Source organism: Akebia trifoliata, chromosome 3 (assembly GCF_017979445.1).
Source record: "Akebia trifoliata isolate Shusen 1 chromosome 3, ASM1797944v1, whole genome shotgun sequence".
Classification (NCBI taxonomy): Eukaryota; Viridiplantae; Streptophyta; class Magnoliopsida; order Ranunculales; family Lardizabalaceae; genus Akebia; species Akebia trifoliata.
This window is the reverse complement of record NC_141377.1, coordinates 9,676,387-9,692,075: the sequence shown is the minus strand read 5'-3', so window position 1 is coordinate 9,692,075 and position 15,689 is coordinate 9,676,387. Positions and strand designations below refer to the sequence as shown.

The 15,689-nt window shown below is 34.5% G+C and overlaps 2 protein-coding genes across 3 annotated transcripts; both read right to left on the bottom strand.

The window, feature by feature from the left end:
- Nucleotides 1–162: 162 nt before the first annotated feature.
- On the bottom strand, nt 163–4,330 carry LOC147405933 (cytochrome P450 CYP749A22-like). Of its 2 annotated transcripts, XM_086433828.1 has the most exons (6): nt 4,197–4,330; nt 2,271–2,467; nt 1,957–2,180; nt 1,558–1,790; nt 931–1,315; nt 163–824 (listed from the first exon to the last, which is right to left on the bottom strand). In XM_086433828.1, exons 1-6 carry the CDS (start codon nt 4,232–4,234, stop codon nt 399–401), a joined length of 1,503 nt encoding a protein of 500 aa, XP_086289954.1. In that variant the 5' UTR covers nt 4,235–4,330; the 3' UTR covers nt 163–398. The 2 variants fall into 2 exon arrangements, with proteins under 2 accessions (XP_086289954.1, XP_086289953.1); XM_086433827.1 differs by lacking the exon at nt 4,197–4,330 and having other exon boundaries at nt 2,271–2,632.
- LOC147405932 (small ubiquitin-related modifier 1-like) lies at nt 4,331–11,594 on the bottom strand. Its single transcript, XM_086433829.1, has 3 exons — nt 11,391–11,594; nt 4,685–4,834; nt 4,331–4,587 (listed from the first exon to the last, which is right to left on the bottom strand). The coding sequence occupies exons 1-3, from the start codon at nt 11,469–11,471 to the stop codon at nt 4,522–4,524; spliced, it is 297 nt and encodes a 98-aa protein (XP_086289955.1). The 5' UTR covers nt 11,472–11,594; the 3' UTR covers nt 4,331–4,521.
- Between the last annotated feature and the right edge of the window lie 4,095 nt (nt 11,595–15,689).

Here is a 15,689-nt window from a genome sequence, read left to right as displayed (position 1 = left end):
AATAGAGCTAGATGTTTATGTCATTTCGTCGGCAAGTTGACGCTTCCCTGTTCTCTCCCTCAGTATCTCAATTCAAGCTTAATGCGATAAAAGCTAATGCCATGTCTTAGTTACACTTCGCAAGGCTGTTTGATCTGTGACTTATTATGTACCAACCAATAATACATCAAACTCGGAATTCCTTTTTCATAAATATATAATCTTGGTTACACTTCGCAAGGCTGTTTGATCTGTGACTTATTATATACCAACCAATAATACATCAAACTTGGATTTCTTTTTTCATAAATATATAATCTTATTCATAAACTGCACACCACATTACCCATGATTCTTGATATGTTGGGATGTTCAATTGATCTAATGGACTAGAGTCTCAATTAAACAACACCACATAACTACAATGGATGGAGAATGATATGAACACCATGTTGAGGACGACTCGTGAGGTGTTGAATTGGGGAATGCACATAAGATGGTGAAAGGGTGAAGGCATAGCGTTGTAGGATCATGGACAGAGCAAGCTTTGCTTCAATGGCCGCAAAATTCAAGCCCACACAAGTTCGAGGACCCAAACCAAACGGAAGAAAGGCCATGGTGTTTTTAGCTGCCTTTGCGACCCCTTCTGAAAATCTTTCTGGTTTGAAAAGGTGAACGTCTTCTCCCCAAATTTTCTGATCATTGTGAGCTACTAGAGGAGGAATCAACAATTCTATATTTTGAGGAAGGAGGAGTTCTCCCAGTTTTACTTGCTTTGAAGCACTTCTAGTTATGGTAAGAACAGGAGGATATAACCTTAAAGATTCATTAATGATCATCGTCATCTGCAAGAAACAAAGAAATTAATTACAATGATCTTGAGGAGATTAATGATTCTTCATAATGTATGGGTATGTAAAAAAATTTCTTTTGACAGACTCAACAGCGTACCATTTTCAACTTTGCGATACCATTAACATCTATAGTCAAATTTTCTGAACCAAATAACTCCATTACTTCCATCCTAGCTTTCTCTTGCCAATCTGTGTTGAGGGCTAGAAGAAGAACAGTCCATGTGAGTAAAGTAGAAGTTGTTTCATGCCCAGCAAAGTAAAATGTCTTGCATTCATCAATCATGTCATCTATCGAAATTCTCTTGCTTTTATCACCGTCCTGATTTGCCTTTACAAGTAATCCAAGATAATCGCAACCATAGTCATCTAATTCACCCATCTTTATCTTCTCCTCCCTCCTGCGTATTATTTCTATGACAGATTCTCGTATTCCATGCTCAAGTTTCTCTGATTTGATGTCGTCACTTGTTTTCAGAAGCTTTCTATGAAAAATGAGAATTTTGATCAAATGAGGTTAACACAAACAAACAGAAGATTGAACAGATAGTAAATATTGACAATATCCTTGCAATTTTCAGGGTTTAATTGTGTTGTCACAAAACATTATATTGAATTGGATTTATTAGAAAGAGATTTAAAGTTCCTCTCATAATGGGGTATGATGACCATAGGTCATATATATAATGGTGGTATCAATTTTCTAAAAAACAAAATGAAAGCTTACCCAATAATAGGGAGTCTTATTCTATAAGCATTTGCAGCTGCAATTGCAACCAGCTTGGTGAGCATCTCAAAGATTTTCTGTCCTTCTAAGTAACTGCTTCCAAAAGCAGCCCTGGATATTATATCAGCTGTTGTAACTTGAAATTCTTTGAATACTTCAATCTCCTTCGTTTCCCGTTCTCTCCACCTCTCTAGCATCGTCTCTACGCTAGATATCATTGCTGGAACCATTCCCTACTTAAGAACCATTTCAATTATTACCATAAAAAATTCCCCATTTAAACAACTTGTACATAATTTTAAAATAATATTGATTAACCATAATCATAAACATACTTAATGGGCTTTACAAATTAATGATTCAAAAACAAGAAAAACAAATGGTGGTGGTGTGACTTACTTTCAAATTCTCTGCGTGGAAAGCGTGGTTAGCCAATTTACGTTGCGTGACCCACTTTTTCCCTTCTGTGGTTACAAGCCCATCTCCTAATAACTTCTTTATGTAACCTTCAACCTTCGTTTTCATGTACACTCCATGTTTATTGTTTAGAACCTCTTTGATCAGATCGGGTTCGGTAATAACCAATTGAGCCTTAGAACCATACCAAGAAAGATAATTCCTCCCTATGCAATAGAAAAAAAAAACAACTAGTAATTCAATCCTACATCAACGTAAGAACTATATTGCATCAATATATAGTCCTTAGTCCTTACCATATATGTTGATCCATGAGTGTATGTGAGGTTGAACTCTTGGAAGGATGTCATGTGACAGCTCCATTGGCCTGCTCATTGATTCCACTTTCATGTTTAAAACTTCTTTATTGTTTCCATGGATGAATCTGTAAGATGGACCTTTGATTCCTTGTGACCTCAACATACTTTGTATTTGAATTGGATTCCACCATACTCTGTAAAAGAACTTGATGATTAGACTTAAAATGGGGATCAAACACAACATAGTTGTGACCAAGAGTGTTTGCATTCCAACACCCATGTTTTCAGGTAAACTAAACATCTCATCTAGTTTTACAAGCATGACTATGTGTTATTTTGAAGAATTATGGCTTCTTTATGATCACCAATGGACGAAGTATCTGTCTTGAAGAGGAAGATAAGCATCTTTAACATGCCCTTTTGACTTTATTTGCTTGCAAGGTTTAAATGAATGCCGTGTATGCTTTGACCTTTCCAAGTTCATACATTTCAACCAAGTTTTTGTTTGTTTTGATTTGTTTTTGTTTTTTTTTTCGAAATGCTATAGGTTCCAGCTTTTTTATTTATTTATTTATTTTTATTTTTATTTTTTTTAAGGAAAGCTGAGGGGATATCATAAATATCTACTCCCTGTGTTGATCATTCCAAATATGGCCAAAGTTCTTTCAGCCCACCGACTTATAACTTATGAGATTTGGGCCCACCCCCGGTGGAGATTGACAGTAGAGGTGCAACTTGGTTCGGTTCATACAGAGAATCAAACAAAACAAATAATTTTGGGGTGATTTGGTTAAGTTTGGAACAAGTTGCTGTTTGGTTCCAGATTACGAAAATGGAGAACCTATCAATTTGATTTGATTCTCAGATCAAGTTTGTATAAAACCAAACCGAAAATTGAACCCTTGAGCAATAAATAAATATATGTATATAATAGTTATTATGAATTATTTTAGGAGTTAGCATATAGATTAATAATCTTTTATGGATTATCTAATGATTTTTTATGGATAGATTAGTGATTTATTGTATGAAAATTTATGATTATTATATATTTATTTATTTTTATTAAAAATGTTACTTACAATTTCTAGAATGTTGGCAACCCATGAAGCGAATTGAACCAAACCGAACTTCCAATGGAATTTGGTTCGGTTCTGATTCTTATTTAGTGGAATCGCCTTGTCGGTTCAGTTCCAATTTGACCTCAAACCGAACCAAGTTGCACCTCTACTTGGTGCCAAAAATTTAGCCTGCTATATAACCAGAGTATCTGAGCAACTTTCATGATGAATCAGAATTGTAGGAGAAAAATATTAGGGCATCAATCCCTTAGGTAGGGTTTTCAATGGGCCTAAAAGTTTCGGTGTTAATAAGACCTCTAAATCCTGGCCCAAGCCCGATCAGTCTGATACCCGAACCAAATTAAAAAAAAAACCTATATATTAAAGCCCAGCGTGGCCTACAAGTTTAGCTCAAACTGAAATAATAACGAAACAGCCCTAGTGACACTACCCAAACCTAGTTCACTTTGGGCCAAGCCTAGCCTCCCTTTCAAGTAAAAGTTGGGGTGCCAATCGAAACTCTACTCTTTTTCTTTTATGAGGGTTTGTAACGTTGAAGTAATAACTTGAACAGAACTTTTGTAACGTTTGAACGAACGGTGTGTTTTAATCTTTAATCAGGAGGTGATAAATACTTTACGAAATTAGGGTGTAATAAGTAAAAGTTGTGGTGCCAATAGCAGCTTATCTATATTTGTTTGATGCCAATACTCATAAAATTATGAAGAAAACAAAAGTTAAATGTAGAGAACATAAAATTATACCATCACTTAAGTGCTTGTCACATTTTAATTATTGAAAATGTGAAGTGCTTGGATGGATAACCCATGGTTCTTGGTTGTTCCAATTCCGCAAGTCTTACCTATTATGAGAGATGAAATCGGCTTTGTGTTGGAACATATAAGCCAAAGTATGAATAAAAAGCACAATCTGATTATTGCCCAAGTGCCCTGTGAATCACCAATTCCACAATAGAATGCGAGGGAGGGAGCAGAGTTAGTCAATTCAAAACATTACTAAATATAAACAAGTCCAATAGAGAGATTCTTCAAAACATTACTAAATATTTTTTCTTACAATTCCACAAACATTATCTCTTGCACTACCTAGAGCCCCATGATAACTTTATTTTGAGTTTTGCTATTCTTTACATACCATATGAATAGGTTCAACCCACTGACGAAGATCTATTCATTGAAGCCACCAGTTTGGTGCAGCATGGCATCAATCTCATCCCCATCCTCCATTTCAAGCTGTAATAACGACTGACCGATTAATATTACAAACCAAATAATTATTAACACACACACACACACAGAAAGAGAGAGAGAGAGAGAGAGAGATGAGTACTTCATCAGGAGTCTGCTCTCCTCTAAGACGACGGCCATCAAACAGGAAGGCAATTGAGTTCATATCCACCGAATGCCTATCACAGTAAGCATTCATGAGCTTTCGCAGTTGAGTGCTTCTCTTGATCCTGAAAAATACTTCAGTCCCATCCTACAACCAAACACAGCAAACCCAACTTAATGTAACCAGTATGCCAGGTAACTCCATTATCCAAGGATTCGTTCACATTACGCTCCAGTTGGAAAAAAAGAGAGTTTGTTTTTGCTGTTAATCTAAATATCTAACGACACACTGCTTCTATTCTGGAACTTACAGTAGTGAAGTAGGTAGACCAGATATACACACGTGAACAAACACCAAAACTACAGTAGATGCTCCAATGGAAAATAAGTATTACAACAACTTACTGAAAAAACACTTTCATCTGTAAGGGACCCAAAACAGAACAACAAGATTACTCAAATAGGAGATGGAGATTTGTTTCTCGTCCTTCACTGCTACGTCAGCTAACACCAAAACTACAGTAGATGCTCCAACAGAAAAGAAAGTTTACAATAATTTACTGAAAATACACTTCCTTTTTTCTGTAAAGACCCAAAACAGAATATATAGTGATCACATTTGAGAGCTTTGCTTAACATCACCGTCCACCTTGGAAGCCAAAGTATACAACAAAGAGAAGATTCGGGAAAAAAGAAAAAAGTAAAATGGGATCCTTGATGAATCCAAATAAAAATCGTGCAATTGCCTCTAGCCAATTGAACACCACCACCAAGAAAGGTTAGTCTTCCTAACAACACGAGCAAAAGTTCTCATAGGCACTGTACGAAGCATTAACCCCTTAAAGCAATCAAAGGTAACCTACAAAGATTCCTATAACATTTATCATGCCACATTCCACAAAATTAAATAATATAATAAAATTTTCACTACCTACTCAATTGCCAACCAGTCGTCACTATCAATAAAAATTATGTTCTAATAGATCATAGTCTAACTAAGTACTCTTCCAAGTTCAAACAACAAAGACAATAAATCACCTAAGAGTTAGCATTGAATGTTGATTCAGTATGCTGGGAGAAGTTGGCAAAAGGATCCCACCACTAGCATCCATCCTGGTTAATTCCAAATCATAGGTGATAGAGAAGGAAACAAAATTTGTGATACAAAAATGAGAAATAGTCCGTAAAACTGTGATGAAGGGAATGAGAAATGCACATAAAATGTTAGGAGAAATGAGGAGAAAAATAGCTCTACAACAAAAATTTATTACAAGGTCAGAATGATACATGTTCTTATGGAATTATTGAAGGCTCATCATCAAAAATAGTACCATTGTTACTAGTGACTTCTATACAATATGTTTTATATGAGGAAACAAATAAATCTGTCATACCAAGTTCCAACAACGTTGTAAAACAGCAAATGCGTATGAGATCAACATATGTTCTGCACATATGCGATCGCACAATAGCATATGTAGTCTCATATCACCCTATTTTGTGTTTTTTATTATGGAAATATAAAAATAAGAAAAAAGGGGAAATTTAGCAACTATTACAATAATTCTAAAAATTATTTTTTGTAATCTTTTTTTTTTATTTTCACTTTGATTATCATTGATAACCAGGCATGTCTAACAAGTTTGTGAGAATGCATAACAGCAACAAAAAAAAAATTGAAAACTTGATTGTTGACCTTGATATAGATGATTTAAGGAGGAGAGAGAATAAGATTGGAAAAAACAAAAACTACGCAGAACTTAAAAGGAATAAAAAATGAGAGTAGATATTAAGTTAAATTGAAGGAATGGAGAGGTGATAATGGGTATATGTATTAAAACAAAATAAGTTTCTTCCCAAAGGTCAAAATTTTGAACATTGGAAAAATAGGTCATCTCATAATGCATATGTGATCACATATGGCAATATGCGATGGCATAATGATCTAATCACATATGTCATGATAGCATATGCGGTCGCATTTGACAGTAAGCATACCAAAGCCTAGTTTTCAAAGTCACTACGAGAAGGATATTCAATTGTTTGATAGACCACAAAAAGAATAATCTAAAAAGGACCCAAGTCTAAAGAATAACAAGTTCTATCAAGAAAAGACATGTCTTGATCCAGTCAAATATCACAGTGCGTGGAAAAGAAGCCTGGGAAAAGATTGAGCTTTTTCTAGATTCTAGAGAGAATGAAATTTTTTGCTTGAAAGAAATGTGAAACAATGGCTTCAATATCCAGAAGGATACTATGTTGGAACCATGATGCTAGTTGTCCCCCTCGTTGGCCATCCCCCGGAGCTTTAAGATGTCAGTACACTTGGCATGTGTTGGAAGGGGTGACTCACATGTCCATGGGAATGGTAAACTAAGTATGGATAGTATCAAATAAAAAAGATGCTAGTTGTTAAAGATTTTCAAGAGAAGACTTTCTTAGACTATTTTTCAATAGCATATTCAAGGCTTTGAATTTGATCCCCAAGAAAATTGGAATTGAGGATATTAAGGATCTTTGGTTAATAAACTTGGTGGGAACAGTGTATAAAATCACTAGAGTTTGCATGTGCCTACTAGCACATGCTTTATCTTTGGAGTTAAGGGGTAGAAGATGAATGGCAATAAACTTGGAGGGGCATTATTGAAAAATGAGGGAAAAGAGGAAAGACAATAAAGTTGGAGGGGCCTTATAGAAAGGGGAAGAGAAGATGAAAGGTTATACATAAAGTTGAAGGATATTCTTGGATAGAGGGGGTAAATAGGTAAGAAAATAAAGTTGTATTCTTGGAATGGGGAAATAGAAAAGGAATAAAGGTGAAAGTTGTCCTCGAGATTCATGACAAGATTAAATCCCAACCTCTCTGATGCATAACAGTGAGGGGAGAAAAGAAAATGTGAGGGGTTTAGGGAATTTGATTTAAGATTAGGTAAACCCAAAAATTAAAATGAAAACAATGATTGTCGGTATGACCACAATCACAATGAAAATGGTTAAAGGTTTGTAGGGTAAAGAATGATTAAGGATTAAAGATTTGTAAAAGAGATTAATGGAATAAGGGTTAAAGAAAATGGGGAAGGGATTAAGGGTAGAGGTTTGTAGAATTTCAATAATCAAGAGTCCAGAAAATCAAGAACAAGGACCCAAAAGAAAATTAAGAAAAATAAAATAATAAAGATTAGAAGAAAAAAGAGAAAGGGATAGAAAGATAGAACCTTAGAATCACACCAAAGGTTTCTTGAAATCACACCAAGAATGGTGGAGAAATCACTTCACTCCATGAAAGAAACTCATTTTTTATTCATCAAAATCTTTGTTGTTTTTTAATTAAAAAAATCCTAATACAATTTATATAAAGAAAATAAATCAAGAATCCTAGTCAAACAAAAATACCAAATAAATGTACCTAATTTTTTTAATTTTCTCTCCTAATTTTCAAACCCTAATAAACTTAAATATAAGACAAACTCAAGTTACTAAACTGCCCCAAAATAGTATATTAAGACCATGGGCCAATAAAACCTGAAAATAAGCCTCAAAAATATAAAATTAAGGCCTTGAAACATAAAACTAAATAAATAAGTATAAAAAAATAAATCTAAACCCAATAAATCTATCAGATCCCTTGACCGTTGACTTGATTTACAAATTTTTCATTACTCTCTTTAAGGGGGGACAACCTTCATCTTTTATTATATGGATTTCAAATACGCTAACTACAAGGCTTAAGGAGGTCATGGGGAGCATCATAGGAGCAGAACAAGGTGTGCTTCAGATTTTTAAAAGGGTACTAATTGCTAATAAATGCATTGATTCAAGAGTAAAATCGAGGACTCCAATAATAGTTTGCAAAATAGATATGGAAAAGGCCTACGATCGTGTGAGTTGGGAAACAATGGATCGTATGGGATTTGAAGAAAAATTTATCAACTGGAACATGAAATGTGTGTTCACCTCATTTTCTATGTCAAAGAATTCATGTTCTAATTGATTATTGTGTAGTTGTTTTTTTTTTTCTATTTGTCCTGTAAGGCAGCTATCTTGGTCTTGCTTTTTTCTATCTGAATAAATTCATACTTATAAAAAAATCACTTTTTTCGTTTATAAGTATACCTTTATTAAAAGAAGAGATGAAAGTACAACATGCAGTCGAGCGAAACGACCTCAAACCAAAAAGAAAGAAAGAAAAGAGACTCTAATTGGAACAAACAAACTCCCACCTGAAAACAAACTCCTCAAAGAAAATCCCTTTAAACTCGAAGCAAAGTTTACACCAAAAAACAACAATCCAATAATGTTTAACCTAACATCTTGAAGTGAGGATTCCACTCCTTTGAAAACTCTAGTTCATGTCCAACCAAATCCCCTAGCACAATGCAAAAGTTAGGAGTTTCCAAAGGATTTTTTCCTGTCATAGATACTTGAATGATCCGAACTCTGCAATTAGGAGAAGACCGAATTTGGCAACAGCAAATTATAACCAAAAAGATTGATTAAAAAAAAGACCAAAGTGCTAAGGAGAAGGGGCAATGCAAAAGGATATGGTCCACACACTCCCCAATGGATTTAAAAGGAGGCTGAAGTTAGACAAGAAAAGACCTATGAGCCAAAAGATTAATAGTGGGTAATCTATCAAGAGCTGACAACCAACGAGAGAAACTTAATTTCAAAGGAACCTTGGAACCTCAAATGAAGGAATAAAGGAAAAGATCCAGACCCTTGTAGGAATAAGCAGTGCAACGAGAAAGACGTTACAGAGAAGCAGTTATCTTTTGTGCAAACACAGTCCCACTTGTCACTTTTTGTTGGGTCCCAATGAGCTCGATCAAGTTGGTTAGTTAGGTCTGTAAGCTCCTGAATCTCCCAATCATTAAAACCTCTCATGAATCCCAGTTGCCACGAGGTCTTGTCCCACCCACTAAGGCCCAATCATTAAAATAATTGTTTTCTTTTTAAAATAAACTAATGGAGTAGTTCCTAGAATCCCCCCCAATGTCAAAAAGAAGGCCAACAAACTAAATGCAAACCCTTCCATCATACAAATCATGAAACGATCTTTTAGACAAGAGCAACATAACTGGCCTTTGTGCAAGTCTTCTCATATTTTCCCTTTCCATCTTCTCCTTGTTTAACTTTTATTCTCCATTTTCGTTGGCACTATTCATACCACAATTCATATATATGCGCCATCTTGTTACCTCGGACGAGACAAGACAAGACAATTTTTTGAAGATTTGAGAACTAGGTTTTCCTATCCCATCTTGTTCATGAACGAGATCAAGACAACCTAGGCTAGTCATCTCAGTCTCAGACAATTTTCAAAACAACCATGATACCATCCACCATATCATACCTTAGTATAATAACACCTATCCATCTATTTCATAATACCCTTTTAAGAGAATTCCCAAACCTTATACCTACTCTAAACATTGCATCTCATCTCAACCTTACATTTGTTACATGACTTCTTCCTAGCAATTTTAAAGATACAAGGGTACTTCGAGGGTAACCAACCTCAAATATATATAGTCCCAAGGGGTTGGCCTAGTGTTAAGTCTAGCCTTGATAAGCTCCTCAGAGAGGGTAGGTCAAGTGTTTGGAACCCCATGAAGCTATGAATTCCTTGAGGCCACCCTCTAGGGTCTGGATGACCCTTGACTCAACCAGTTGCACGTAGTACTTTCCAAGGGGGCGGTGCGTGTGATCACGAGATTAGTCTCACTAGAAGGGTGGGGATACCCACAAGAAAAAAATTGGTTTGAAATATAGAAAAATCGACAAACATTTTCCATTTAAACAAGAATTTAAATATACCACAACTCTTCTCCTACAATTTAGTAACCACTCCTACACTTAAAGCAACCACCCCATAACAATAACTCCTACACAGCTCGTAACTACTCCTTCATAATCCAAAGCTAGCTAACTTCCTATCTAAACACATATTGACATTTAAACAACACTAGAATAGAATACATCATAATGCATCAGATCTTGATTTATACAAGAACACGAATTTAGGCCCTTATCAACCTTCCACGCCTTAAATTGTTAAGGAATGAGCCCAATGTAGTCAATTTCGACAACTGAAAAAGAAGATTAAGTTAAATCCACGCAACAAGAATCAAAAAACAACCATACACGACATTAACATACACGAATTGCTGATAAAAATGGTCATAACAAACCAATAACAATAACTCTCCAACAATAACACGAATTTAGGCCCTTATCAACCTTCCACGCCTTAAATTGTTAAGGCATGAGCCCAATGTAGTCAATTTTCCACAACTGAAAAAGGAGTCAAAATTAGCTAAATCCACACAACAAGAATAAAAAAACAACCATACACGAATTGCTGTTAAAAATGGTCGTAACAAACCCATTAAAGGAACGAACCCTATAAAACACAAAAGAGTTTTACCCAGTATCCACAAATACTCTCAATCATTAAATCATGACTTGGAATAATCAAAAAACCTAATTGAACTTAATCCAAGACATCAAAAGCCCTAAAAATCTCTCAAATCCAAATGAAAAAAAAAACTTAACTTGCATGAAATCCAAAACTTCATTCCCCGAAAAACTGAAACCCAAGAGTAGAGAACCCAAGACCCATACATCTAAACCCCTACAAAGAAAACTACGAACAAATCCGTAATCAAACTGAATTTGAGATGAAGAAGAGAAGAAGATCAGACCTGACCCTTGACCTTGAGATTGATATGAGCAGATTGATCGTTAGGCTTCTTTTCTTCCTCTTGACTCGTAACGCCCGACATTTTCTTCTTCTATTCACCGTTACGATGCGGTTTCTTCTTCTTCTTCTCTTTCTCTGCTCCAAAAGCACGCGACCATGACATTTTTCATGCTCTTTCACCGACACCGACACCGACACCGACACCGACTGCCTTCGGAGAAAGAAAGATTCTATTGGCACCCCAACCTTTACTTATTATCTACCAATTAACTTTTTTTTAAAACGAGCTTCAAACTAACATTTACTTACAACACACCAATCTATTTCCAGAACCTAAAAAGTCATATCCAGCAAAAACTTGTTACAGAAGCACATAAATTAAAAATTGATGTTCGTTTGAAATCTTTTTATTATTGAATTGATGTTAATAATGCACCAAAAATTAGTAGAATACCTTAATATATATATATATATATATATATAATGTAATTATATATTTATTAAGGTAATTTATATTAAAAAATTATAAAAATAATTATTTTCAATTTAAATAAATTTATAAATTTTATAATTCTATCGAAATTTTGGCAATATCTCCTCTTAAAAATAAACATATAAAAAAAATTTAATAAATAAAATACCTACATAATACACAATCCAACATTCACATAAAGATGAATGGTGTTTTGATAATAAAGTAGTGATGATGAATTGCTTTTGGTCTTGGTAGTAAAGCTGAATGACATTTTGGTAAAGATGAAGGGTATTTTGATAATCTCTTTTTATTTTTTAAGATTAGGTTTCATTAAAAATTTGATTAAAGATTTGGTAATTCCCTTTTATTTTTTAAGAATAAGTTTGGTTGAAATTTTGATAAAAGATGAAGGGTATTTTGATAATTTCATTGTATTTTTTAAGATTAAGTTTGGTTAGAAATTTGATTAAAAATGAAAGGTATTTTGGTAATCTCCTTTTGTTTTTTTAAGTTTAAGTTTAGTTGAAAATTTAATTAAAGATGAAGGGTATTTTGGTAAAGATGAAGGATATTTTAGTAATCTCATTTCATTTTTTAAGGTTAAGTTTTGTTAAAAATTTGATTAAAAATGAAGAATATTTTGATAACTACACTTGAGCCATTTTATGATTTTGCCTTTCCACAAAAGCCATTTGAAGAAGTTCATCTTAGACGACTTCTTTTAGAAGCTACTTTTGGACTTTAATTGAAATCTACAAGAGTCAAAAAAGCCCAAATGAACATCATTTATATGACTTTTTTGACTTAAAAGTAGAAAAAACAAAAAAAACTGACTCCTAAAATTCAAACGAACAGGGCCTTATTTTCTGAAGGATTAGTGTTTTATAAGTTAAAGTTGGTGTATTAATAAAAATGTTTAAAAAAATGATAACATGGTTTCAAATCTTTGACGTCTCAAATGAGATAAACCATTCAACTCAGTTTGCAATTATTTATTAGTATATAGTTATATGCAAATAATTATATATTTTTTTATAAAATAAAAGAGATAAGAGGTGCTTAGTCATAATATCATGTTCTATAAATAAATATTTAAATTATAATATATCTAATTATTTCAATAAAAAAAATCATAATGTTCGAATTTTACAGACTTGGGTAAGATTTTCAAAATATTGCCCAAGTCATCTCAATTGTCAGAGACACCATGCGACTAGATTCACATTGTGAATTTTTCTCGTCCATGAACAATACTGAGATGACTCGGGCAAGTGACCTCAGTCTCAGACGAGATTTGAAATCATGGGTGAGAATAACATTCTCTCACTTTGAGAGAAAAGTTAGTAGCATCTTCTCTCTTACTTAAAGAGATTAAAGAGCAAATATGACATTAACATCAAATGGTGAGTAGATAATCATTGTTAATTTAGAGCCAAATTTGGGTTTTACCTCAATTGACTATGTTCAGTTGTTCTAAGAAGACATTCCTTGTTCCTCCCTGATAGCACCAATGTGATATCTACCAATAATTCTTTGATGATTAAGTTAGAATTGTAGAAAAGATGTCACTAGTATTAGCTCCAATATCTAAGGGACCGAAAAGAATGGCCCCTTAGCCTTTGATCCTTCCTCTATTATATAGGATATCCCTAAGATCGCGGTTTCCCCTTTATTCAAGATTTGATCATGGGATCTCATGATTATAAGGATCCTAAATTGAAAATGGAAGCCTCCTTCATGCTCCGAGAATCTTGAGATTTTTCCTAGAGTTTTGGAGCTTGATAAGAGAGGTAAAGGATCACGCGAATGTTCTGACTTGGTCTGCCCTATCAATCAAGGAAGATTTTGATCTATGCCCTGCCCTTTTGTTGAGCAGAGCTAAATTATTGACCTGTCATGAATACCATTTAACTTTCGCAACACTTTTCTACCCCCTCAACTATTGTCCTCATCAAGGCACGTGCTGGATCCTAATGAAATATCGATTTTATCCTCCATAGTTACCCCCTTTCGAGGAGGCGCAAAACCTCATAGCCATCTCAAGAAATGTTCCCTCTTTTGAACAGGTATCATCAATAACACGCAATCTTTAATTCTAATCATTACGTCTGTTTCTTAACATCTAAGTGCATTAAATGACTTGTTGTTTCAAGTTCTGGACAGGCTGAGATGATATGCTTCCCATTTCCCATCTTTGATAGTACATATGTCCCACTAAGTGCCTTATTAAACCCTAGAGTTGTAACAGTTAGGTTAAGTTGGTTTTTACTAAGAGGTGCATTTCCTTTCATTTATTTCCCCCATGAAGCAATGAATTCCTTGGGGGCCACCCTCCAAGGTCTAGTTGACCCTCAACTCAACCAGTTGTATATAGGACTTTTCGAGGAGGTGGTGCATGTGACTGTGAGATTAGTCTCATCGCAAAGGTGGGGATACCCACGATAAGTAATATATATAGGGAAAAGGTTGATAGTCCAAGGGACCATGTAGAGCATGGACTGAGATCCATATTTGGGCCACGTGGACTGTCACATTGGTCCAATGACAACTCAGCTCTTGTTTGTCATCTAGATTGGGCTTGAAAGGGCCAGATCTAAATATCAGTCGTTTCGATTTCCTCGCGCTTCGATCATCTCGCACAGAGATAGTAAGGAACTCTCAATTTCTATTAGTAATCGTAGATTGTGAAAATTACATTTAAGATTTTATTAAAAATTTGTGGTGAGTTTCCAAGAATATCAAATTCAATTGGTTATTTCAAATTTACGCTAGAACTTGCATGTGTTGATATGTTTAACTGTATTTTATAATAAATTATACGTGGGTAGGATATTTCACCAGGTTATTTCCGTCAGTTGGGTCTTGTGCATCGCTCGGACCCCGTTTTGATTTAAGTTTTGTACTTTTTCAATGTTATTGATAAAAATAAATTTCATAGTTGAAAAAATGATTTAATATTCAATAACTCATATTGAGTTGATGAATATCAAGAAGTGGATATTTTATTTGAGAAATTGAAAACTGTAAAAAAATTAAAAAAACGGAAAAAGGGTATGAAACGGTAAAATGTCAGTTATACCCGAGGGGTGATGTCTACATTTTACATTGTTGTATTGTGTGTAGGTTGATAAACGGATATCCAAGGATAATATTACTGGTTGCATGTTTATTTACTTTTTGTTAACGCGAGATGCTATTTACTTTTCGGTTATGTTATTTATTTTAGGCCGGGTGGCCACAGTTGTATGGTAGGAAACTGGATATCCATTATCAACCTTGTATTGTTAATTTCTCTTTTGTTTTCAAATGAAAATAATATATATGTAACTATTTTGTGAATTGTTAAAGAGTATGTGAATGCCTGAAGGGATAATACGTCATATCATCCGGAGTGGTGTACTATCTTGGGATGTACGGTAGGGACCACCAAGCTCATACATGGTATGTGATGCGTATGAGAGTGGAATCACAATTGGAATCCGGATTATTCCTCTCTATCTTTACCAGTGAACTTGTAATGTAAATGTAGTTGTATACGAATGATTTGTATATTTAGGAATCACATGCACGCCTGATAGGCATAAACAAAGATGATTAGTCAGTGATCACTAACAATCTATAATAGTCGAATGTTTTGACACATCGAAAAGAGACCTATTGCTTACGGTCACGTCAAATGACTAGCCTCAGCTGGATAAATGGTCCCACAAGTGTGGTAAACAGCGGCCAACCATAAAATCAAGAACTACTACTTTATTATGATACATCATGTTTTGACTGGGAACGATCCAGTCATGAATCCCAACTCTCTAATTCCACTACTCC

What these genes read in the sequence shown, in the direction of transcription:
- LOC147405933 (XM_086433827.1), bottom strand. Translation starts at nt 2,595, where the DNA reads ATGCTTGTAAAACTAGATGAGATGTTTAGTTTACCTGAAAACATGGGT. An exon ending in ATAAGACTCCCTATTATTGG is followed by an intron (nt 1,316 to 1,557) that starts GTAAGCTTTCAT and finishes CATTTTTCATAG; the next exon opens with AAAGCTTCTGAAAACAAGTG. An exon ending in GTATCGCAAAGTTGAAAATG is followed by an intron (nt 825 to 930) that starts GTACGCTGTTGA and finishes TGTTTCTTGCAG; the next exon opens with ATGACGATGATCATTAATGA.
- LOC147405932 (XM_086433829.1), bottom strand. Translation starts at nt 11,471, where the DNA reads ATGTCGGGCGTTACGAGTCAAGAGGAAGAAAAGAAGCCTAACGATCAA. An exon ending in ATCTCAAGGTCAAGGGTCAG is followed by an intron (nt 4,835 to 11,390) that starts GTCTGATCTTCT and finishes GTTTGGTTGTAG; the next exon opens with GATGGGACTGAAGTATTTTT. An exon ending in GAGAGCAGACTCCTGATGAA is followed by an intron (nt 4,588 to 4,684) that starts GTACTCATCTCT and finishes TCGTTATTACAG; the next exon opens with CTTGAAATGGAGGATGGGGA.